The following is a 23,760-nucleotide window of genomic DNA, read 5'->3' as shown; positions in this document are numbered from 1 at the left end:
AACAGAATGCAGACTTTCAGAAGTCACTTCTGCACATTCAAACAAGCGTTCCTCATGGGAGGATCTCCAGTAACTTCTTCATGAAGTTTGCATTGATAAAGTAGGGCACAGTTGTGTCGGGGATGCAGTGATGTTGTGACGCAGCACTATAGATTGCTTTGCTCTGGCCGGCCGACGAAGGATTGGCTTCTTTTCCACGCTGCACAGTTTGCTTTTCACTGACATAAATATCACTCAGACGTCCTCACGATAGAAAATGTCTCAATGTAAAACTTCGGTAATACGACCTCTATACTTCTCATGGCTGTTGTAAGGTTAAAGCTTTAGAAAATCCATCATAAATAAGTGGTAAAAAAGAGTCTGTTAAACCATGTTGTTGCTTTCACTCATTGTGTCCACATACTGCAGAAACAAAAAAAGTGGACAGATTAGGAAACTATAGATATTAAATTACAATAATATCTGATTCACTGTTTATCACTTAAAATATTAAGTGCACATGGGACGGCATGATTCATGCTTGCATGCAAGACAGAATTAGCAGTGACTGACCAAGATGGCTGACTGTCCGCTCAGCCTTAGGAAGGCTTTAAAAGAACAACAAACACGTTGAAAGACACTCGCAAGAGACTGTTTTCTTGCATGAGGTGAAAACGGGTGGGAATCTGCCTTAAAAAGGCCAAGTGTTTACCTAAATGTGTGTGTGTGTTAGCCACTATTTGAGTGCTATCATCAGTTTGGGTTATGTAGATGATACACTACCATTCAAAATTTTCAAAAAAGCAAGATTTTTAATGTTTTTTTTTTTTTTAATATTTTTTATAAAGAAGTCTCTTCTGCTCACCAAGTCTGCCTTTATTTGATCCAAAGTACAGCAAAACTGATAACATGTTGAAATATTTTTACTTTTTAAAATAACTGTTTTCTATGGAAGCCTGTTTCTGCCACTGAATAAAAAAACTAAAAAGGTAATTGTGAGTTTACATCTTGCAATTCTGCCTTTTCTCAGAATTGCGTCATATAAACTTGCAATTCTGACTTTTTTTCCTCAGAACTGTGAGATATAAACGCACAATTGCGAGAAATAAAGTCGAAATTCTGACTTTCTTTCTCGCAATTGCGACTTTGTATCTCGCAATTCTGACATTTTTCTCAGAATTGTGAAAAATAAACTTGCAATTGCGAGTTAAAAAGTCCAGTTCTGAGGAGAAAAAGGACTTAACGAGTTAATATCTCACAAATCTGACTTCGTTTCTCAGAATTGTGAGTTTCTATCTCGGAATTCTGACTTTATAACTCGCAATAGCGACTTTGTATCTCGCAATTCTGACATTTTTCTCAGAATTGTGAAATATAAACTTGCAATTGCGAGTTAAAAAGTCCAGTTCTGAGGAGAAAAAGGACTTAACGAGTTAATATCTCACAAATCTGACTTCGTTTCTAAGAATTGTGAGTTTCAATCTCGGAATTCTGACTTTATAACTCGCAATAGCGACTTTGTATCTCGCAATTCTGACATTTTTCTCAGAATTGTGAAATATAAACTTGCAATTGCGAGTTAAAAAGTCCAGTTCTGAGGAGAAAAAGGACTTAACGAGTTAATATCTCACAAATCTGACTTCGTTTCTCAGAATTGTGAGTTTCTATCTCGGAATTCTGACTTTATAACTCGCAATAGGGAGTTTATATCATGCAATTCTGACTTAACAATTTGCTATAGGGAGTTCATATCACGCAACTGTGACTTTATTTCTCAGAATTGCAACTTTATAACTCACATTTGTGAGTTTATATCTCACAATTTTGAGAAAAAAAGTCACAATTTTTTTTTTTTTTTTGTAAAATTTATATGGCAGAAACAGGCTTCCATTAGTTTTCTATTTGAAAATATTTTAAAAAGTAATTTATTCTTGTTATTTCAAAGCTGAATTTTTAGTATCATTATTTCAGTCACACGATCCTTCAGAAATCATTCTAATATTCTGATTTGCTGCTCAAAAAAACATTATGATGATGTTAAAAACAGTTGAGTAGATTTTTTTTTTTCAAATTTCTTTGATGAATAGAAAGTTCAGAAGAACAGCATTGATCTGAAATAGAAATTTTTGTAACATAAATGTCTTTATCAGCATCCTTTATAAGCATCCTTGCTAAAATAAAGTATTAATTTCTATCATTTCTTTCCCCCCAAAAATGATACTGACCCCAAGCTTTTGAATGGTGCAGTGTATAATAGTACAAAAGCTTTTTATTTTAGATAAATGCTGATCTTTGGATCTTTCTATTTATCAAAGAATCATGAAAAATGTACTTAACTGTTTTAAATAATGATAAAAATTATAATAATAATATAATATTCCTTTAACAGCAAATCAGCATATTAGAATGATTTCCGAAGGATCACGTGACACTGAAGACTGGAGTAATGATGCTGAAAATGTAGTTTTGATCACACAAATAAAATACATTTTAAAATATATTCAAATCGAAAACAGTTCTTTTAAAAAGTAAAAATATTTAGAAATTTGACTATTTTTGCATCAAATAAATGCAGGCTTGGTGAGCAGAAGAGAATTCTTTAAAAAACATTAACGTACTACTGTTCAAAAACTTTTGACTGGTAGTGTATATAATATAAAAATATAATATATTTGATTTGTATTACATTTAGTGGAGAAGCATGTTAGTCTCAGCTGCTAAAGCGAGCAAAAGCTTTAGAAGTGAATTTACTTCAAAGACTTTGTCCTAACCAGACACGATGTAATAAGTTTATATTGATAAGTAGTTCAATTCACACCGATAGTGTAAATGTTAACACTGTCGTATTCCATCAGGACATGCTTGTTCCATGGTTTGGCAGCTCATTTACACTCTTCTCTTGTTTGTTACTTATCACTTTATTGCATCATGCCTGGATAGGACACTTGTTAAATTCACTGCAATCTTAAACGATCCTTATTAAGCAAAAGAGAGAGAAAAAGACTACCTCACACACTCTTACTCATCACAATGCTTATACTTACCCCACTAATAAAGGGAAGATTCAGCAAGTATCCCAGAACAGGAATTCTCCTGATGAAGCCTACAACCACCGGAAAGAATCCCCTACACATGAAGAGAAGGAATTAGTATATCATTTGGAATTATTTGGGATCATTTTGAGATTCCTTTTCTTTCACAGGTCCAAAATCTACTAGCAGGATTAATGTATAATGTATAGAATTTGTTAAGTTTTTATTTGTCATTAACAATTAAACAGTTGTTCATCTGTATGTGCATATATAGTATCAATATCAGTCTGTTTAAAACCTCTCAGTTTAGAGCTACTAGTTTTGCTGCATAATTTGCCTTAATATGAGCTTTCTAATCCTGTAAAAAAAAATACCTGAATAGTAGAAAAAAGCCATAAAACTCTAGAATCACTCCGACGATGGGCCATCCGATCAGCACTATGAAGACGCCTCCTAGGAAGAAGCTGGTGGCTTTCATTTTGTGCTTCTGAAAGAAGAACCTGAATGTCCTCTCCAGCCCGATTACAAACGCCAGGCCGATAACGAAAAGAATCTGAGACAAATGAAGACCAACAGAGAGGTAAGAGAGAAAAACTGGCTTTGGGTTGAGGGATCTGTGCTTATGTATTTATGTGCAAATTACAGTATAAAATGTTGTATTTTAGCCATTTTGAGAGATCACTTAATATCTATAGAAATTATTCTAATGTGCAGATTTATTATCAGTGTTATAAACTGCTAAATATTTTTTTTGGAACCTGTGATCATTTTTTGGGGATTCTTTGAAGAATAAAAAGTAAAAAAGAACAGCATTTATTTAAAACAGTAAAGACTTATATTGTTAGAAAATATTTCTAGCACTTTTTATTCGTTTAGCACATCCTTGCTGAATAAAAGTGTTAAATTCTTTATTTTAAAAATTATTTTTTGTAACAATATTATGTGTATTGTTACAAAATATTTCTATTTTAAATAAACGCTGTTCTTTTTTTATTTTTCATTAAAGAATTGTGAAAAAGTATTACAAGTCCAATATATATATATATATATATATATATATATATATATATATATATATATATATATATATAAGCAACACAACTGTTTTCAGCATTCATTATAAATCAGCATATTAAAATGATTTCTGAAGGATCGTGTGAAACTGAAGACTAGAGTAATGATGCTGAAAATTCAGCTTTGCATCACAGGAATAAATTACATTTTAAAGTAAATTAAAAAAAGAAAACCACTATTTTAAATGGCAATAATATATCACAATATTACATTTTTTTTCTGTGTTTTTAATCAAATAAACAGCCACGATGAGCAGAAAAGACTTCCTTAAAAACATGAATAATCTGATCCCAAACATTTGAACAGCAGTGTGAATATATGTATATATATTTATATAAATATATAAAGGCATAATCTAAAAAATGTTATTAAAATATATAAATGACAACCTGAGACTACTCACATTTCCTATGGCAAGGAGAGCTTTATCAAAAAACAGGATCATCCCAAAAAACAGGAAAAATACACCAAATCCTGTTAGCCCCATCCCAATTTCTGTTGAGAGATTGAAAGCCTTAAAATTAAACCAATATTAAGATGTAAACGGGTTTTTATCATTGCCAGTTTTGTCTATAATATAATTTGCATTTAATACCACATAAATGTTAGATATTTTTCGCTGATATGATTATTTCTTATCGATTATGATAATTATACGCATGAAACTGTGTTTATAGAACTGTTGTGTCTTTATGCTGTCATTCTGATGCAGTTCATCAACATCAAAGCGTTTTTAAAGCCAGAAAATCTATTTTCCTGATGTGTGTTTCACTTTTACGTTAGACTTATTACTGGTGGAGTGACATCTGTACACAGCTGCATGAATCTAAACCCTCATACACACATAAATACACAAACAGGCGAAATAATAAAGACAACAGGCTTTGTAAATAAAAGCACTGACGCTAGACATTGTTTGAGGAAAAGCTGTCAGTGAAGCAGGTTATATTAATCTTACTCTGGGAGTCGGTGAGGGAAATCATCTTGGCTTGTTTCGCGTAGCAGCTGTCACTGGAGCGGCCACGCGTACCGGAAACACTCACTATTGACTTCCGGAGAAACTTTCCGCAAACCTAATGTAGCTCGTATTACTTTATTATTTTGAATAATTGCTATTGCTATTGCTATTGCTATATAAAAGTGAATAAAACATCTTTTTTTTTATTTTTTATTTTTTTGCATGTCGAATGATGACGTTGTTAAAAGTCACTGTCGTAAATTTTAGTCTAACGTTATATAAAAAAAAAATAACATATAGTATTTTATATACATAATTTTAACCATGATAACTTTAATAAATGTACACAGAGACGCAACAGTTATATTTGAAACACTGATAAAGTTGTTTACGTTACTTCCGTGTCCAAACCGCCATCTGCCGGTCAATATTTACAACAGCACACTTTTACCAACTAAGTCTACTTAAGGAAGTTTCTACATTGTTTCAACCTTTTAACGGCTCTGTAAGTAATTTGTGACGGTTTTACAAATCTTAGTTTTAGCTTTTTATCGAATGTACACTACCAGTCAAATAAGTATACGTTTTTGAACAGAAAGATATTTAATGTTTTTTTAAAGAAGTCTCTTCTGCTCACCAAACCCGCATTTATTTGATGCAAAGTACAACAAAACTGTGAAATTTCAAAATATGTTTACTATTTAAAATAACTGTTTTGTATATGAATATATTTTAAAATGTAATTTATTCCTGTGATTTTAAAGCTGATTTTTTTTAGCATAATTACTCCAGTCACATGATCCTTCAGAAATCATTTTAATATTCTGATTTACTGTTAAAAACATTTATTAGCTGAGTATAAACTTTTCAGGTTTCTATGATAATAGAAAGTTCAGACGAACAGCATTTATTTGTAAATAGAAATCTTTTGTAACATTATAAATGTAGTTATCATCTCTTTTGATCATTTAAAGCATCCTTGCTAAATGAAAGTATTATTTTCAGTTATTTCTTTAATTAAAATGTTTTTTGAACAGCAAATCAGTGTATTAGAATGATTTCGGAAGGATTGTGTGACACTGAAGACTAGAATAATGTTGCTGAAAATTCAGCTTTGATGTAAATAATTTACATTTCAAAATATATTCAAATAGAAAAGAGTTATTTCAAATAGTAAAAAAATTTCAATATTTTACTGTCCTTTGGATCAAATAAATGCAGGCTTGGTGAGCTTAAAAACATTACCAGTCAAAAGTTTTTGCACAGTAAGATTTTTAGAGTATACTTTCATATAAGATGAATGATCTTAAGTTTTAGACAAATAATTATTCTTCATTTAATGTGAATGTTACACCTCTTAAATCTTACCTAAATTTAATTAGCAAAAGTGTTTTTTTTTTTCTCATTTGATACATTTAAATGTGACATGTAGGCTATTTAATAAGTATTACTAGAAAATAACATACAATAACACAATATAGTATAATCTCACACCTTTATTACATAAGAAGGCTTTATAAAATATTGCAGTGGATTGTTTTGATTGTGCAGTTTATATTTGCACTGCAAACATGTTTCTCCATAAATACAGGAAACCCCAGAACTGCATCAAAGCTGTTTCTGGCACACACACACACAAAAAAGCTTTTTAAAATATATGAATGAATAATTATCCAAAGGATAACAGCAAATAAATCAGGTGTAAACAAATCTGCCCTGATTTAAGGAAAAAAAAAAGGAGAATACAAATGCAAAAATGCAGAACACGTCAACTTTCAAAACAAGTTTGATTTTGAGGCACTATTTGACCTTAGGAATATATTGTGCACCTTAAGGGTTTTTTTGTTTATACTTTAACACATACTACATTATATTCTTGTTCTTATATATTCCTCCATCTTAAGGTAATTACAATTGTCCATCACTCTGGGGGTTTCTTCTTGGCCTCCACGTCCTTCTTAAAGGCCTCGATTTTCTTTGAAATATTGGGTACCTTAAAAAAGTACAATTAAAAAAACAAATTCTATCAGACATCGACCACCAAACAATGCAGCTGTTCTCTATTTCAAAATGAATGCAATTGTATTTTATTACAAGACAGATTTACATTTGTTAATATGTGAATAAAATTTCTATAATATATTATATAAATACAACCTCGTAATTCTGTGCCAGATACATGCCAACCACGTTCCCCAAAGTGAAGCCAAGCTGGAAAAATACAACAGATGATTTATTAGCAAAACTATATCACAGATAGATACATTCTGTTATGTTATAAAAATTATCCGGCTGTAAATGTTTATATTTAGCTCAAACGAAAACAGTTGATTAGCTAGTTACTACAATGTGAAAGCAAGCGAATGAACACTTTTACAATTTCACGAACAGAACTAAATACTTACAATGAATTGCATCATGGTGAAAGCTTTAATAATAGTGACACTGGTTTGAAAGCTAGGATAGTTGTGAGTTTGACACGGTTAGCCTTCAACTAGCTTCATATGTCATCAGCATGATAACATCAACACACCGGAAGTTGTATTCTTGCAAAATAAAAGTCTTAGTTATTCCGCTCACCAAGCCTGCATTTAGTTGATCTGAAGTACAGCAAAAACGGTAAAATGTTTAAATATTTTTACTATTTAAAATAACTGCTTTCTATTTGAATATATGTTACAATTTAATTTATTCCTGTGATCAAAGCTACATTTTCAGCATCATTACTCCAGTCTTCAGTGTCATATGATCCTTCAGAAATCATTCTAAGCTGATTTGCTGTTCAAAAACATTTATTATTATTATACATTTTTAAAACAGTTGAGTACGTTTTTTTAGGATTCTTTGGTGAATAGAAAGATCCAAAAATCAGCATTTGGTAACATTATACACTATTCCGTTCAAAAGCTTGGAGTCAGTATAATTGTTTTTATTTTTATTTTTTGAAAGAAATGATAGAAACTAATACTTTTAGTTAGCAAGGATGCTATAAATTGTTCAAAAGTGATGAAATAGACATTTATAATGTTACAATTTCCGATAAATGCTGTTCTTCTGAACTTTCTATTCATCAAAGACACATGAACAAATTCTACTCAGCTGTTTTCCACATATAATAATAAAAATATTTTTTTGAGAAGCAAATCAGCATATAAGAATGATTTCAGAAGGACCATGTGACACTGAAGACTGGAGTAATGATGCTAAAAAGTCAGCTTTGAAATCACAGGAATAAATGAACTCTTTTCTATTTAAATATATTCTAAAATTTAATTTAAATAGTAAATATTTTAGTGTTTTTGCTGTACTTTGGATCAAATAAATGCAGGCTTGGTGAGCAGAAGAGAAAAGTAAAATCTTACTGTTCAAAAACTTTTGACTGGTAGTGTATTAATGTATTTTTTCCAATATACAGTAAATTATATATAAAAAATAATAATTATGCATATATATATATTTATTTATTTTAGGATAAAACAGAATATTTAAATGCTGTCAGGTGAATGCAGAAACAGATTTAACAGAAATACGAACAAGTTTTCACACTTTTATTTATTTTTTTTAGTGCTCATCACACTACATATATTTTATTGTTCTTACAACTTGAAAACAAACAATACACGTATTGCAAAATTGTGAAATCGAAGGTCTGTCATGTTGAAACAATGGCTTTCCACACAAAGATGTCGCAACGGCAAAAATAATCACCAGGGTCTTGATCTAATGCGGTTTTGTAATAGTTAAAATAAAACTATTAACATAACTGAACATAAAAGCACAAGCATTATATAAGACAATCGCCTTAATTTTCATAAAACAAACATGCCTGTAACACAATAGTATACAAACAGCATACAAAAGCCAAATGTTGATGTCTAAAGGATAAAAACGGACAACAAATGATTATGCAGTCAGAACTGTACAAAATGACACTACCAGGACCAAAAAATTCAGCAAATTAATTACCAACATCGTTCAATTTTAACTACCCAGAGTTTGTGATTCTCCCTCTTTATATAATTTCAAGTTTCTTACATTTCGAATTACACAGAGTAAGAAATTCAGACCTATTTTTCAAGTATAAATACAGTTAATAATTGTAATACTTTCAAAATAATGTGATGGATGTTCCAATAAACTCTTTTTTTTTTTATCTAGAAAGTGGCCAAAGGGAAACAACAACACGGGTATCTCTAAACGGATATAACATATTCTCATAAGTCTGTAAATGTAAATATATTAGCCTTTTTTGGCTGCGTCTTTACCACATGTAAATATAGAAAAGTTTCTGCCTTGCATCTAAGCATGGTCAATATACTGTATGTAATGACTGCATTTCTACTGCAGCAACACTGTCCACAGTTAGAGAGTTGCTAAAAATATTACTTGGCAAGGAACATAGTTGCTTTGTAACATAATAAACAGCAACAACCCCCTCCTCCCAAAATTCATAATTTTCCATTTTAAGCAACAAAGCATGTTGTTCTTCAGTCGTCTTCGTACTGCAGTGATTCCCTTGAATCAAGCATCAAATAACTCACTTGGAAACACATGAGTGAAATGTCTGGTGTTGATAACGAATCAAGCAAACGAAGCATCCTGGTTTATTTGGACTGCAGTGGGCTGCCGGGTGGCCCTTGTATGATCCCGTTCTGCGGAGTTGGTGCTTGCATGTTGATGAAAAGTAGATTCTTCAGGATGCTCACGTAGAAAGGACCGTATACCTTTTTGTTGAAGTTGACGAGGTTGACAAAATTCACCCCGAGAGCCATGAGCTCTGGCTGAATCAGACCCAAGCCTGGCGGGACGGGAGGGGGCGTCCTGTGAGAGTTGGTAGAGGCGAGGACCACCCTAAAGTACTGCTGTAGCCTTCCCTCTGTGGGACAGAATAGACACATTAAAACAGGCTTTATATATTATGAATTCATACATAATATGATCTTAATACTAGTTTGTGGTAAAATGTTGATTACCACAGAAATTAACTTTCAAATTGCCTTCATTAAAAATAAATAAATGAAAGAAAAAAAACTACAAAAAGCACAAATCTGCTACAGTGAGGCAATTACAACAGAAGTGAATGGGGTCAGTTTATAAATATAAAAATATCCAAGTTTCAATAGTATAGCTACAAATGTGAACAAAATGTGTGTTTTAGTATAATATAATTGTGAGAATAAAAGCTTGCTGACCATCACATAACATAAAACCACCAGAAAAATTATTTAAACAGCTTTACAGCTTAAATAATAAACTGGCTTTCAATGAAGAATTCATGTAATTGCTTTATAAAAGGATAAGCTTTACATTTCTGCTTTTCAATCTAAAGTTTGGCTCCATTTATTGCCATTTCAAAATTATAATAATTTTTAGGCAATATTGCGCTGCAAAAAAAAAAAATTCTGAGATTAAAGTCATAATATTTTAATTTCGACTTCATTTGCGAAACATTCAACTGTATTCACATAACATTTCGACTTTGTTCTCAAAACATTTCGACTTTATTCTCATAATTTCATATTTTAAACTCAAAACATTGACTTTATTCTCGTAATTTTGTCTTTATTCACAAAACATTTTGACTTTATTTTCATAATTTCAGCTTTATTTTCTAAACATTTTGACTTTATTCTCATAATTTAATATTTTATTCTCAAAACATTTAGACTTTACTCTCGTAATTTTGTCTTTATTCTAGAAACATTTAGACTATTCTCATAATTTCATATTTTATTCTCAAAACATTTAGACTTTTTTCTCAAAACATTTAGACTTTATTATCATAATTTTGACTTTATTCTCAAAACATTTTGACTTTATTCTTGAAACATTTTGACTTTATTCTCATAATTCTAGCTTTATTCTCTAAACATTTCGACTTTATTCTAGAAACATTTTGACTTAACTCTCATAATTTCATATTTTATTCTCAAAACATTTAGTCTTTATTCTTTGTAAATTTCAACTTTATTCTCAAAATATTTTGACTTTATCTTGTAATTTTGACTTTATTCTCTTAAAGATTTTGACTTTATTTTCAAAATATTTTAATCTCGTAATTTTAGATTTTTTTATTTTTTAACATGGCACTAAAATGCTGTTGTATAACTTAGTATTTAGTCATGTTTTTCAGTACATATTTCTAAACTTTTCTAAATCAAGTTATTTAAAAAAAAATGGAGTTACTTGACTTGTATAGAACAAGGAAAAAAAAATGTTGCAATGGGCTAAGAAAAGGAAAACCAAGATATTTGTTCTTGTTCTTGGCAGATATTTTCCTTGTTTTATTCATAAACCCACTTAATTCTGATGCAAGTTTATTTTTCTTACATCCACTGGCAGATTTTTTTTTAGTTTTGAGCAAAAACACACACCCAAAAATGAAAATTCAGTCATTAATTACTCCCTTATGTTGTTCCAAACCTGTAAGACCTACGTTCAACTTCGGAATATAAATTAAGATATTTTTGATGAAATCTGAGAGCTTGCATAGGCAGCAGTGCAACTAACATGTTCAAGGTCCCGAAATTGGGCCAAGGACATTGTCAAATTAGTCCATGTGACATCAGTGGCACTTTTTCTGCGCAAAAAAAACAACTTTATTTAACAATTTCTTCTCTTCTGTGTCAGTCATTGACACATGTTCATGAGAGTACCACTTTTGGGTGAACTATCCCAATGTTTGTTTAGATATTTGTATTGGTAACCAAGACAAAAAAGAATAAGAGAATCATTTTTTGCAGTGTCGCAAGTGCTGTCGATTAGACTCATTAGCATTTTCCTTACCAACAAGAGTGCGTATTGGGTTGTTTTCCTGGGTGATGTCGCAGATCTGGCCCTTTAAAGTTTCCTGCAGTTCAGCCGACAGAGCTGGGAAGTTTCTTTCAGCCAGAGACTTGTTGACCTCACAGCAGATCTGAGCACTGACGTTTCCAAGAGCTTCAGTGAGATTAAAGTCTCTGTAAGCCAAACCAAAAGAAAAACAAAGCCGACAGGCACGACCTTTTAGATTGATAGATTCATTGTTACGTTTACGTACAAGTATGTGTTTGGGACATGCATGCATGTGTTAGCCTGAGCAGAGTTTAGGGGAAGGACAGGGATCGGACGTACGCGCTGTGCATGCCCTCCAGCAGCACTGCTGTCATCTTCTTAAGCCGTTCGACAAGAGCGGGCAGGCCTGACACGGCCCCTCCTATTGAGCTGTAGACTATTAGCAGAACAGACGCAACCGCTTGATACAGCTGAAGAGACCGCTGCATCTCCTGCAACCTAACTTCATCAGTCATCACAGTCTGCAAGTGCAAAATTGAGACTGTTAGACTGTAAAACACTCTTAAAGACCAAAAAATATAATTCTGTTATTGATTGTTCACCCTCATGTCATTCCAAACTCGTAAGACCTCGTTCGTTCTTTATTTTAACAATGTCCTTACTACCTTTGTGGGTCTTGAATGTGGTAGTTGCATTGCTGTCTATGTAGGTTCAGAAAGCTCTTGGATTTCATCAAAAATATCTTAATTTGTCTTCTAAAGCCAAACAAAGGTCTTACAGGTTTGGAACAACATGAGGGTGAGTATTTAATGATTAAATTTTATTTTAGGGTGAACTATCTCGTTAAATCTGTCTTTGTTCTCCAACCTCAGGCAACGGGCCCTTGCTCTCGTCCCAGGTGAGCAGTCTGATGTAGGCTGTATTTAGCACCAGTGTGGGGCCTGGTAAGGGTTTGCAGCTCTGCCCAGAATCGCTGCTCTTGTCTGCCGGTGGCATAGCTTGGGTGGCTTCCTCTATCGAATATTTGATCCACTCAGTTGTGTGATCCAAAGCATCTGAGTGAATTAAAAAGATGTTAAAGGTTAAGAGACCAGGTGTGCTTTTGGTTGAACTATCCCTTTAAATGAAAACTCTGTCAGCATTTACTCATGTCATTCCAAACCTGTAGGACTTTAGTTCTTCTGTGGAGATATTTGGAAAAGTTACTCGGTGTCTTTTGGCTATACATTGAAAGTCAATGGTGTCCAATGTTGTTTTAGAGCATACTGACTTTTATTGTATAGACAAAAACAGTCAAAATATATTTAAAGCATCTTTTGTGTTTCACAGAAGAAAGAAAGTCAAGTGGTTTTGGAATGACAAAAGGATAATGATGATAGCATTGAATTTTTTTCAATCTCCTTTTAAATGCAGTCAGATTTTCAATGATTTTTCATATGGATTTGTGACTTACTGGGAGTCCTTTCTAGAATGCTCTGGAATTTGGCTCTCTCATACTCTACCGACTGCTTCTGAAGCTCAGGCCTAAGGCTCTGGATGGTAAAATTCACCATGTCCATTTTCATCAGGTCCAGCACCCGGAAGATTTCCCTGTTATGACACAAGGGATAATTTACAAGTCAATTACTTTGCCTCAGGTGAATGTTCATGCAAAACATCGTGGTTAGTGAAGAAAACACCATTACTGATTTGTTGTTTCGTATCCCCCTTGGTTACTGTGTCTCATTCACTAATAATTACGTAGGTTATTCATATTTGTGATGAAAATTTGCTTACGCACAAAAAAAAGTCTTAAGTCGCTGGGGTATATTTGTAGCAATAGCCAAAAATACATTGTGTGGGTCAAAATTAATGATTTTTCTTTTATGTCAAAAATCATTAGGAAATTAAGTAAAGATCATATTACATTAAGATTTTTTGTAAAATTCCTACTGTAAACCTATCAAAATGTAATTTTTGATTAGTAATATGCATTGCTAAGAACTTAATTTGGACAACCTTAAAGGTGATTTTCTCAGTATTTTGATTTTTTGCACCCTTAGATTCCAGATTTTTAAATAGATGTATCTCGGTCAAATATTGTCCTATCCTAACAAACTATACATCAATAGAAAGCTTATTTATTGAACTTTCATGTGATGTATATATCTCAGTTTTGTCAAATTTAACCTTATGACTGGTTTTGTGGTCCAGGGTCACATATACATTGCTGTTCAAAAGTTTGGGATCAGTAAGACTTGTAATGTAAAAAAAAGACTGCAAAGTGTTCTTACAATATACAATAATGGTTTCCATTTTAATATACATTAAAATATTTTTTTTTCCTGTGATGCAAAGCTGAATTTTCATCAGCCACCATTACTTTGGTCTTCAGTGTCACAAGATCCTTCAAAAGTCATTCTAATATGCTGATTTATTATTAGAATTATTAATGTTTGAAACAGTTGTGCTGCCAAATATTTTTTTGAAGCTGTGATACTTTTTTCAGGATTCTTTGATGAATAAAAAGTGAAAAGGAAAAGCATTTATTCGAAATATAAATCTTTTCTAACTTTTCTACTATAGTCTTTGCTATCACTTTTTTTTATCACATTTACTGACCCCAAACTTTTGAACAGTAGTGTATATTGTTAGAAAAGATTTCTATTTAAAATAAATGTTCTTTTTAACTTTTTATTCATCAAAGAATCCTGAAAAAAAGTATCACAGGTTCCAAAAAATATTAAGCAGCACAATTGTTTCCAAAACTGATAATAAATCATCATTTTAGAATGATTTTGATCACAGAAATAAATCAGATTTTTAATGTATATTAAAATAGAATAACGTTTTTTTTTACATCGTAATTATATTTAACAATAATAATAAAAAAAAAATCTGTATTTTTGATCAAATAAATGCAGCCTTGATGAGCATTAGAAACATATTTAAATTCATTAAAAATCTTACTAATCCCAAACTTTTGACCGGCAGTGTATTTAAGATAAAATAAAAACAAGTAGCACGGTCTTAAGTAGCACGGGCATATTTGTAGCAATAGCCAAAAATACATTGTATGGGTCAAAATGATTGATTTTACTTTTATGCCAAAAATCATGAGGATATTAAGTAAAGATCATGTTCCATGAAGATATTTTGTAAATTCCCCACCGCAAATATACAAAAACGTAATTTTTTTTCTTGCATTGCTAAGAACTTTATTTGGACAACTTTAAAGACGATTTTCACAATATTTAGCATTTTTTTGCACCCTCAGATTCCAGTATCTCGGCCAAATACTGTCCTATCCTAACAAACCAAAAATCAATGGAAAGCTTATTTATTCACCTTTCAGATTGATTGAATGACTGGTTTTGTGGTCCAGGATACTTGTACACAGATTTCATGCACAAATTTGAATGAGAATGAGACGCACTATTTGCAAGTTATGCAAAGCCAATGGCCGCTAAAGTGAAACTGACCTAATTCTAATGCAAATCTATACAAGAAGACACCTTCATAACTTACTTAAACAGTGTCACTAAGTTGCCTGAGTTCTCCTTGAGCTTCTTGATTTCATCGTCTCGCACCGGCGCGCAGAACTTGCCCATAGTATTGATTATGTAAGACACAAGGCCCTGGATATCAACCGCATTGTTGTCGGCCTGCTGGCGGATCAGGTCCATGTCCAGAACCTCCATGATTTGAGTACGCAGGCGGTTAGCCCCGGGGTTAAGGAAGGACAGCAGGGTCTTTGATGAAGGGGAAAAAATGATTAGGATGTCTGCTTTTCATCATTGTATCAGAGTAAATGTGCAACTTACCTCTCTGATCTCTTCCAGAAGTTTGATGGCGTAATTGTACTCAGGAGGGTCTTCATTCAGCTCGGATTCAAGACAGTCCCAGAAGGCCTTATGCACCATATCTTTAACTCTCTTCTCCAAGCTTTAAGGAAAAAAGGTTTGGATTCAGTTGTTTTATATACATGGGCCTTTCTACAGAATTGGTTCGAAGTCAGAGTTGGAAATGTGTCTTTTTACACAAATTTTGTATGTATGCACATTGTAGTATATCTAAAGTGTACACACATTTCTAGTAATTGCTCATTTAACTCTCATATTGTATTTTCAGAAAGTTTTAGTATATTTTTCCTCTCCTCAAATTTGTCACTACCAAAAGACAATAATTTAATAAAAAGGGTTATATTGACCTATTAATATTGCTTACATCTTTCTTGTAAATATATTTTCTTCTATTTTATTAAAAGTTTTCAGAGGTAAATCAATAACAATTACAATTGTAACAATATTTCAAGTGTGATTTATGAGATTTGTTGTGTTTTGAATCCAATTTTTCTTTGTAAAAGGCAAAAGGTTGATCATACTGATTTTAAACTTAAGGATTCATTAGTTTGAACATACATTGAACCAAAAACTATCATAACATCTTAGCAGGTATTTCAGTATAGTTTATTTTTGACAAAACATCCCATGTTTCGGTCGTGACAGCACATTTTTAGTAGTGACAGTAATGTTTTGGTAGCTACTGCATCTTATTACGGAATTTTAACCCATATACTGAAACACTAAACAAATACAACAAATTTGCATAACTGAACAAACTTGTTTATTTCCCCCAAATAAAGGATTATGTGATCCCTTTTGTCACTACCGAAACAATGATAACCTATTTTGGTTGTGATTGTTTCGGTAGTGACAATTTTATGGGATAACACACACAAAAAAAAGCAAAGATGACACTAACGAAACTTCACCAAATGTTTCTGTTGTAACTGTTACGGTAGTGTCTATTTTATGGGATAACACCCAAAAAACAAAGATGTCACTACTGAAAGTTCACTAAATGTTTCAGTAGTGACTGTTACGGTAGTGACTATTTTATGGGATAACACCCAAAAAACAAAGATGTCACTACTGAAAGTTCACTAAATGTTTCAGTAGTGACTGTTACGGTAGTGACTATTTTATGGGATAACACCCAAAAAACAAAGATGTCACTACTGAAAGTTCACTAAATGTTTCTGTCGTAACTGTTACGGTAGTGACTATTTTATGGGATAACACCCAAAAAACAAAGATGTCACTACTGAAAGTTCACCAAATGTTTCTGTCGTAACTGTTACGGTAGTGACTATTTTATGGGATAACACCCAAAAAACAAAGATGTCACTACTGAAAGTTCACCAAATGTTTCTGTCGTAACTGTTACGGTAGTGACTATTTTATGGGATAACACCCAAAAAACAAAGATGTCACTACTGAAAGTTCACCAAATGTTTCTGTCGTAACTGTTACGGTAGTGACTATTTTATGGGATAACACCCAAAAAACAAAGATGTCACTACTGAAAGTTCACTAAATGTTTCTGTCGTAACTGTTATGGTAGTGACTATTTTATGGGATAACACCCAAAAAACAAAGATGTCACTACTGAAACTTCACCAAATGTTTCTGTCGTAACTGTTACGGTAGTGACAATTTTATGGGATAATACCCCAAAAAACAAAGAAGTCATTACTGAAACTTCACCAAATGTTTCGGTAGTGACTGTTAAGGTAGTGATAATTTTATGGGATAACACCCAAAAAAAAACAAAGATGTCACTGATTCAGTAGTGACAATTTTAGATACCTTTGGGCCCACCTCAAAGACGCTAATCAGCACATGGTTATCTAGCACAGTCCTGAACAGTTGTACACATATAAAAACTAAATGTTATGTAATAACTCCCAAAAAAAGTGTTTAATTATAGAAAAATGGTGTTCGGTAGTGACATTCTTTAAAGTTACACACAGACTTTTCATACCTTTGAACACATTTACCTCAAAATGATGGGGCCTATCTACTCACCATGTAGCTATGAGAAAGAGGGATACATAAATATTTTCTCATCATAAATGTAGTTATAATCAGTCTCAGCCAATGGACTAAGACATACACTGTTTCGGTAGTGACATGAAAATGCGGGACACATTTATTAGTTTCATAATTCACTTTTTTTTACAAAATTAATAAGATATTTTTAAAAACAACAATGAAATAAAATGCAAATGATATTTTTTCAATATCATTTTCATAAGACAGCCACCTCTCAGTTGCAAGTACCCACTAAATGATTATCTCTCTCTCTCTCTCTCTCTCTCTCTCTCTCTCTCTCTCTCTCTCTCTCTCTCTATATATATATAGATATAGTATTACATTATATATATATTAAGCTTACTGATATTTTAAATATCATTGTGTGTTTCAATAGATAATAGAATGATCTTAGTAAACATCTAAGATTTGAATACTTAAATGCTTTTTAAATGTGATTTTTGGTTTAGACCAATTCTGTAGAATGGCCCATATATGTTATATTAATGCGAAACTGAATACAAAATTCCTAAACATACTGACTTTCGCATATTTGTGTGTGTTTTCTTGATCATCACCCTTAACTTCTTCTTAGCCCATGTTTATAGTTATAAACAGTTACAAAGGAAACTAAACATCGAGTGGGACCTAGATCTGGAGATGGTAATTATATAACAACTGTTTAGTACCTATTTTGAGGTAGATCCGGAGGCTCTAGGTGGAAGTTCCGGTTGACAACAATCTCATGAGCCAGGCTCAGATTAGAAAGGTCCCGAGCCGAGGCCATGACCTCATCAAGCGTCAGAGTTTTCGGTGGGCTGCCTGAGGACACAGTGGCAACACAGGTTAAAAAAGACCAATAGACTTTAAAATAATAAAAACAACAACAAAATATGTTTAGATCAGTGTTATTGTTAACTAAACATATTATTATTATTTTTTTTTTTTGTTAATTGAAAAAACATACACTACCATTCAAAAGTTTTTGAACAGCAAGATTTTTTATGGTTTTTAAAGAAGTATCTTCTGCTCACCAAGCCTGCTTTTATTTGATTCAAACAGAAATTTGAAATATTTTTACTATTTAAAAAAAATGTTTTTTATTTGAATACATTTTCAAATCTAATTTATTCCTGTGATTTCAAAGCTGAATTTTTAGCATCATTACTCCAGTCACATGATCCTTCAGAAATTATTGTAATATGCTAAAATATAATTTGCTGCTCAAAAAACATTTATTATCATTATTATTATGTTGACAACAGTTGAGCAGACTTTTTTCAGGTTCCTTTGATGAATAGAAAGTTCAGAAGAACAGCATTCATCTGAAAAATAAATCTTTTGTAACATTATAAATATCTTTATCATCACTTTCGATCAATTTAAAGCACCCTTGCTAAATAAAAGTATTAATTTCTATTAATTTTTTCCCCATATAATAATTAAAAAAACAAATACTGACTCTAAGCTTTTGAATGGTATAGTGTATAATCTTACAAAAGCTTTTTATTACAGATGAATGCTGATCTTTGAATCTTTCTATTCATCAAAGAATCCTAAAATATTTACTCAATTGTTTTAAATATTGATAATAATAATACACTTTTCTTGAACAGCAAATCAGCATTTTAGAATGATTTCTGAAAAATCACTGAAGACTGGAGTAATGATGCTGAAAATGTAGCTTTGATCATAGAAATAAATTACACTTTAAAATATATTCAAATAGAAAACAGTTGTTTTAAACAGTAAAATTATTTCAATTTTTTTCTGTTTTGCTGTACTTTAAATCAAATAAATGCAGGCTTGATAAGCAGAAGAGACTTCTTTACAAAATATTAAAAATCTTACTGTTCAAAAACTTTTGACAAGTAGTGTAATTGTAAATAAATCTATAAAATTATTAATTAAAACTAAACTGAAATTAAACGGAAAACTTAATAAATACTACAGTTGTACAATATAAATACCACTTTGTAAGCATTTGATTGTTTGTAGGACACCTACAAGAAGGAGAGTTGTGTTTGCTGGACGAATCGCTGGTGAAGCTCTGGCGGGAAGAGTCCACATCGCTAGACGAGGTCAAACTGTCGCACCTTTCTGACGACTCGGTGTCACTGCTCTGGTCCTCGCTGGCCACCGTAGACATGGAGGTGGGACGTTCATTGTTTAGTGGCATCTTGAGGGGCTGCTGCAAATTAAGTAAAAAAGGTACTGAGAAAAGTTTTGTGGCTAACAGAGGACAAACCTGAAGCTGATGCTTTAAGTGGAAATGGGGCAATCACTTATACGACAATAGGATAAAGTTAGAGCTGCCACACTTTCACAGCCAGAAAATTCCACAAGGACATAAAGCTTCGTTGACATAACAAAGAAAAGTGACTTGGAAAATAAATGGGCCCAACAAAAGGGCTCAGTGATATTCAAGCGGCCCACAAAAGGGACATTGTATTTTAAATGTGATTCAGACGTTGTCCGGTGCTGTCTCTTGGGTAACAGATGACAGCGGATAACAGTGTTCTTTAAAAGCAAACCTATCTTGTTACACCCCTCTGCCTTTATAGGCTTCACTACACACCTGTTTTCTGATGTAGCCTAGTAGCTGCTAGTATTTTCAGCGAGTTGAGTCAGCATCAGTAACTAAACGTCAACAATGACTTTTATTATTTAATAAAAACACTATGTTATGACACTAATCTCACCTATTATTCCTAATGCTCTGACGGCTTGTTTATTTCACTGCCTTCTTATTACAGTTTGCTCATGGCTATCTATTAACAGAGCTGGGATTACCTACAAACTGTAGTCCATTACTCATTACAGATTACATGATTATTCATTTTAGGTAATGTATTCTGACTAATCTTTAGATCACTATGTGGGGATCTTTTGCATGGATTGTGAAATTATTTACATGACTTTTACATTGCTATTGTGAATATAGTCAAAGTTAAACTGTAACTAACTGTTATAAGTAACTGTAATCTGATTATGAGGATTATGAAATGTAATATACTCTAAATTATGAGCGCTTGAGTATTGGAATTTTATTATGAAATCCAGATTACATGTAAACAGTTACTACCCAGCTCTGTCTATTACAACAACTCAAACTAAGTTTTCTCTAGGTGATACTGTAAAACAAAAATAATTTGAAATTGCATTGATTCACTGTGCATTCTGAGAGTTAAAGGAATAGTTAAATTGAAAATGTGAATTCTTTTAGAATTTCCTCACCCTCATGTCATTCCAAACCTGTAACACAATCTCAGTCGCTATTTACTTTAATTGTTTAGAAAAGGTCTCTTTTTGCTTTCCACTTAAGAACAAGTTAGTTATACTGGTTTGGAACAACATGAGGGTCAGAATTTTGTTGTAGATGACTAAAACGAAAACTGTTTTCTTTAAATTTCTTTTAAAAAGCTGATGAAATAAGACATAAAATATCAGATGAAAAACTCAAATAAGAGATTTAAAATGCTGACATCTTACAACTAAAACTGAAGTAAATGTACACTAGCAGTCAAAAGTTTTAAGATTTTTTTAAATGTTTTCACCAGGCCTGCATTTATTTGATCTGAAGTACAGCAAAAACAGTAAAATCTCAAAATATTTTTACTATTTAAAATAACTGTTTTCTTTTTGAATATATATTAAAATGTAATTTATTTCTGTGATTTCAAAGCTGATTTTTTAGCATCATTACTCCAGTCTTCAGTGTCACATGATCCTTCAGAAATCATTGTAATATACTGATTTGCTGTTCCAGAAACACTTTTTAATGTTATTATTATCAATATTTAAAACAGTGAAGTACATTTTTTTAGGATTCTTTTAGAAAGATCCAAAGATCAGCATTTATCTGAAATAAAGCTTGAAGTCAGTTTTTTTTAAAGAAATGATATAAATTAATACTTTCATTTATTTATGTAGCTTTAAATTGATCAAAATAAAGACATTTATATTGTTACAAAAGATTTCTATTTTAGATAAATGCTGTTCTTCTGAACTTGGCTGTTTTCAACATAATAATAATAATAATAATAATAATAATAATAATAATAATAATAAATGTTTTTTGAACCACAAATAAGAATATTAGAATGATTTCTGAAGGATCATGTGACTAATACTAGTGAATAGTAAAATTATTTCAAAATTTTACAGTTTTTGCTGTTCTTTGGATGAAATAAATGCAGGTTTGATGAGCAGAAGAAACTTCTTTAAAAAAAAAAACATTAAAAATCTTACTTTTCAAAAATCTGTGACTGGTACTATATATATTGAAGAAATAATAATAATAATAATAATAATAATAATAATAATAAAATGGCAAAAATAACAAATTTCAGTAAATAAATCATCATAAATTATTATTTGGTAAATCATTTTTTCTGTCCTTTTAAGATCATTTTGCTCACATTTTATTTTGATTTATTCTATATTATATTTATGGTAACACTTATAAGGTTCATCAGTTAACATGAACTAAGAAAGTGTTTGTTAACATTAGTTAATGCACTGAACTAACATACACAATGAACGACTGCATTTTTATTAACTAACATTAACAAAGATTAATTTATACTGTTATAAATGTATTGTTCATGTTAGTTAATACATTAACTACTGTTAACAAATGACACCTATTTGTAAAGTGTTACCATATGTGTTATTATAATTTCCAAAACAACAGTATCGACTTCACTATGCATAATAGTGCACTTATATGAAATGTACACCTCGACTTGCTCCTGAACAGTACTTCTACATGACATAACATATTCAAGCCCTTCCATTTTTGTTAGTCCCAAAAGAGAGTATCTATTTTGAGCATAGGAAACAAAGCACTGCGACCTCCTCTCGTAATAGACCGGTCCAGTAGTTCTCGTTGTAAAACAGAAACCCATGCACTTGCACATCCTCAGCGAGGTTTAAATTAGGAAAGACCGATGACTGCACCCCTGGCACACCGGTTATTGCTTATGTAGCTCTGGGCCCTAAAAGGAGGTGCTGTAACAGCGCAATACACACAACATACTCACATACACACTCACTCTGCGCTCACTCTGCGCTCAGCTGCTCTGCACACGTGACCTTATCTTCAGCACACAAACAAGGACAAAACACGAGCAAACTGTCAAAGCTGAAGAGCAGCCCAACTGGACTTTCCGGATCATGCAAACCCCGTACCATTTAAAGATTAGCAACGTGGAATTAGTAAACAGTCACTTTATGGGTTGTATGTGAAATAAATATTAATAAATAAGACATTAAGCGCAAGCTAGTACATTTAATAAAGCGAACAACGCAAAGACGTAACGTTACAGTTTGCTCGATTTAATTTTTCGTGTTTTATTACAAACGCTGTAGCAATGCATTGCATTTAGTGTGAGTCTATGATGTAAACATAACCATTGCCCAGCTCTATGTACTTGCAATATATCATATAACATTATATAAACTGTAAACGAATAAAACTATGTAACAATTACCTGAGTCAAGTCCCCGAAAGTGAGGACTTGCAAACAACAGGGGACAACCGAGTTTTAACCTCAATTTGCTGATGAAATTTTTTGATACTCCTTCCTTAGTACTCTAGCACTTTAAAGGGCTCTTTAAAATATCACTTGGCTTGTAGTGTTTTGTGAAACTGGGAGGATCTAATATTGCTCAGCTATGGGGGTTTCGATATTCTGACTTTGGTTTAAGAATTAATGCTTTTTAAAACAAATTAACATGTAACTATCGGAAAGAGACATTTGAAGTAGAAAATGGTCATAAAACGTTTGTTTAATAGTAAAACAACTAGCAATGTCGATGATATCACATGTGAAGGATTGAAGCGCATCCCCTAGTAACATAATGGTACGGTCCAGCTCGCATGAGCTTCTTTGTTTACGGATGTGACGTAAAAGTACATTAAAACGCTTTGTGGACAAAGCGAGCAACTGTACAAAGTAACAAAGTATAAAACAATAGTAATTTGTTGTCGATGAATGTTTTATTCGAACGTTTTGATTCTGTTCTCATTCTGTCGCCAAAGTAAAGCGAGTTCGATCTTTCGCTTAATCCCTCCCACCGAGGA

At 32.1% G+C, this 23,760-nt stretch overlaps 3 protein-coding genes across 5 annotated transcripts; all 3 read right to left on the bottom strand.

The window, feature by feature from the left end:
- Positions 1 to 6: 6 nt before the first annotated feature.
- On the bottom strand, positions 7 to 5,106 carry golt1ba (golgi transport 1Ba). 2 transcript variants are annotated; one of them, XM_073838255.1, is made up of 6 exons: positions 5,044 to 5,106; positions 4,489 to 4,580; positions 3,386 to 3,564; positions 3,024 to 3,105; positions 553 to 587; positions 7 to 402 (listed from the first exon to the last, which is right to left on the bottom strand). In XM_073838255.1, exons 1-5 carry the CDS (start codon positions 5,066 to 5,068, stop codon positions 579 to 581), a joined length of 387 nt encoding a protein of 128 aa, XP_073694356.1. In that variant the 5' UTR covers positions 5,069 to 5,106; the 3' UTR covers positions 7 to 402; positions 553 to 578. The 2 variants fall into 2 exon arrangements, with proteins under 2 accessions (XP_073694356.1, XP_073694355.1); XM_073838254.1 differs by lacking the exon at positions 553 to 587.
- A 1,415-nt stretch (positions 5,107 to 6,521) lies between these two features.
- On the bottom strand, positions 6,522 to 7,588 carry stmp1 (short transmembrane mitochondrial protein 1). Its single transcript, XM_073838256.1, has 3 exons — positions 7,449 to 7,588; positions 7,201 to 7,254; positions 6,522 to 7,036 (listed from the first exon to the last, which is right to left on the bottom strand). Exons 1-3 carry the CDS (start codon positions 7,461 to 7,463, stop codon positions 6,965 to 6,967), a joined length of 141 nt encoding a protein of 46 aa, XP_073694357.1. The 5' UTR covers positions 7,464 to 7,588; the 3' UTR covers positions 6,522 to 6,964.
- Positions 7,589 to 8,577: 989 nt separating this feature from the next.
- Positions 8,578 to 23,294, bottom strand: tcp11l2 (t-complex 11, testis-specific-like 2). 2 transcript variants are annotated; one of them, XM_073838136.1, is made up of 10 exons: positions 23,168 to 23,294; positions 19,680 to 19,863; positions 18,362 to 18,494; positions 15,621 to 15,741; positions 15,325 to 15,548; positions 13,271 to 13,407; positions 12,685 to 12,872; positions 12,157 to 12,338; positions 11,830 to 12,002; positions 8,578 to 9,919 (listed from the first exon to the last, which is right to left on the bottom strand). In XM_073838136.1, the coding sequence occupies exons 2-10, from the start codon at positions 19,849 to 19,851 to the stop codon at positions 9,648 to 9,650; spliced, it is 1,602 nt and encodes a 533-aa protein (XP_073694237.1). In that variant the 5' UTR covers positions 19,852 to 19,863; positions 23,168 to 23,294; the 3' UTR covers positions 8,578 to 9,647. The 2 variants fall into 2 exon arrangements, with proteins under 2 accessions (XP_073694237.1, XP_073694238.1); XM_073838137.1 differs by having other exon boundaries at positions 19,680 to 19,860; positions 23,168 to 23,276.
- Between the last annotated feature and the right edge of the window lie 466 nt (positions 23,295 to 23,760).

Source organism: Garra rufa, chromosome 4, assembly GCF_049309525.1.
Source record: "Garra rufa chromosome 4, GarRuf1.0, whole genome shotgun sequence".
Taxonomy (NCBI): domain Eukaryota; kingdom Metazoa; phylum Chordata; class Actinopteri; order Cypriniformes; family Cyprinidae; genus Garra; species Garra rufa.
Note: the sequence above shows the minus strand (reverse complement) of the source record. Positions and strands in the feature narration are given on the sequence as shown.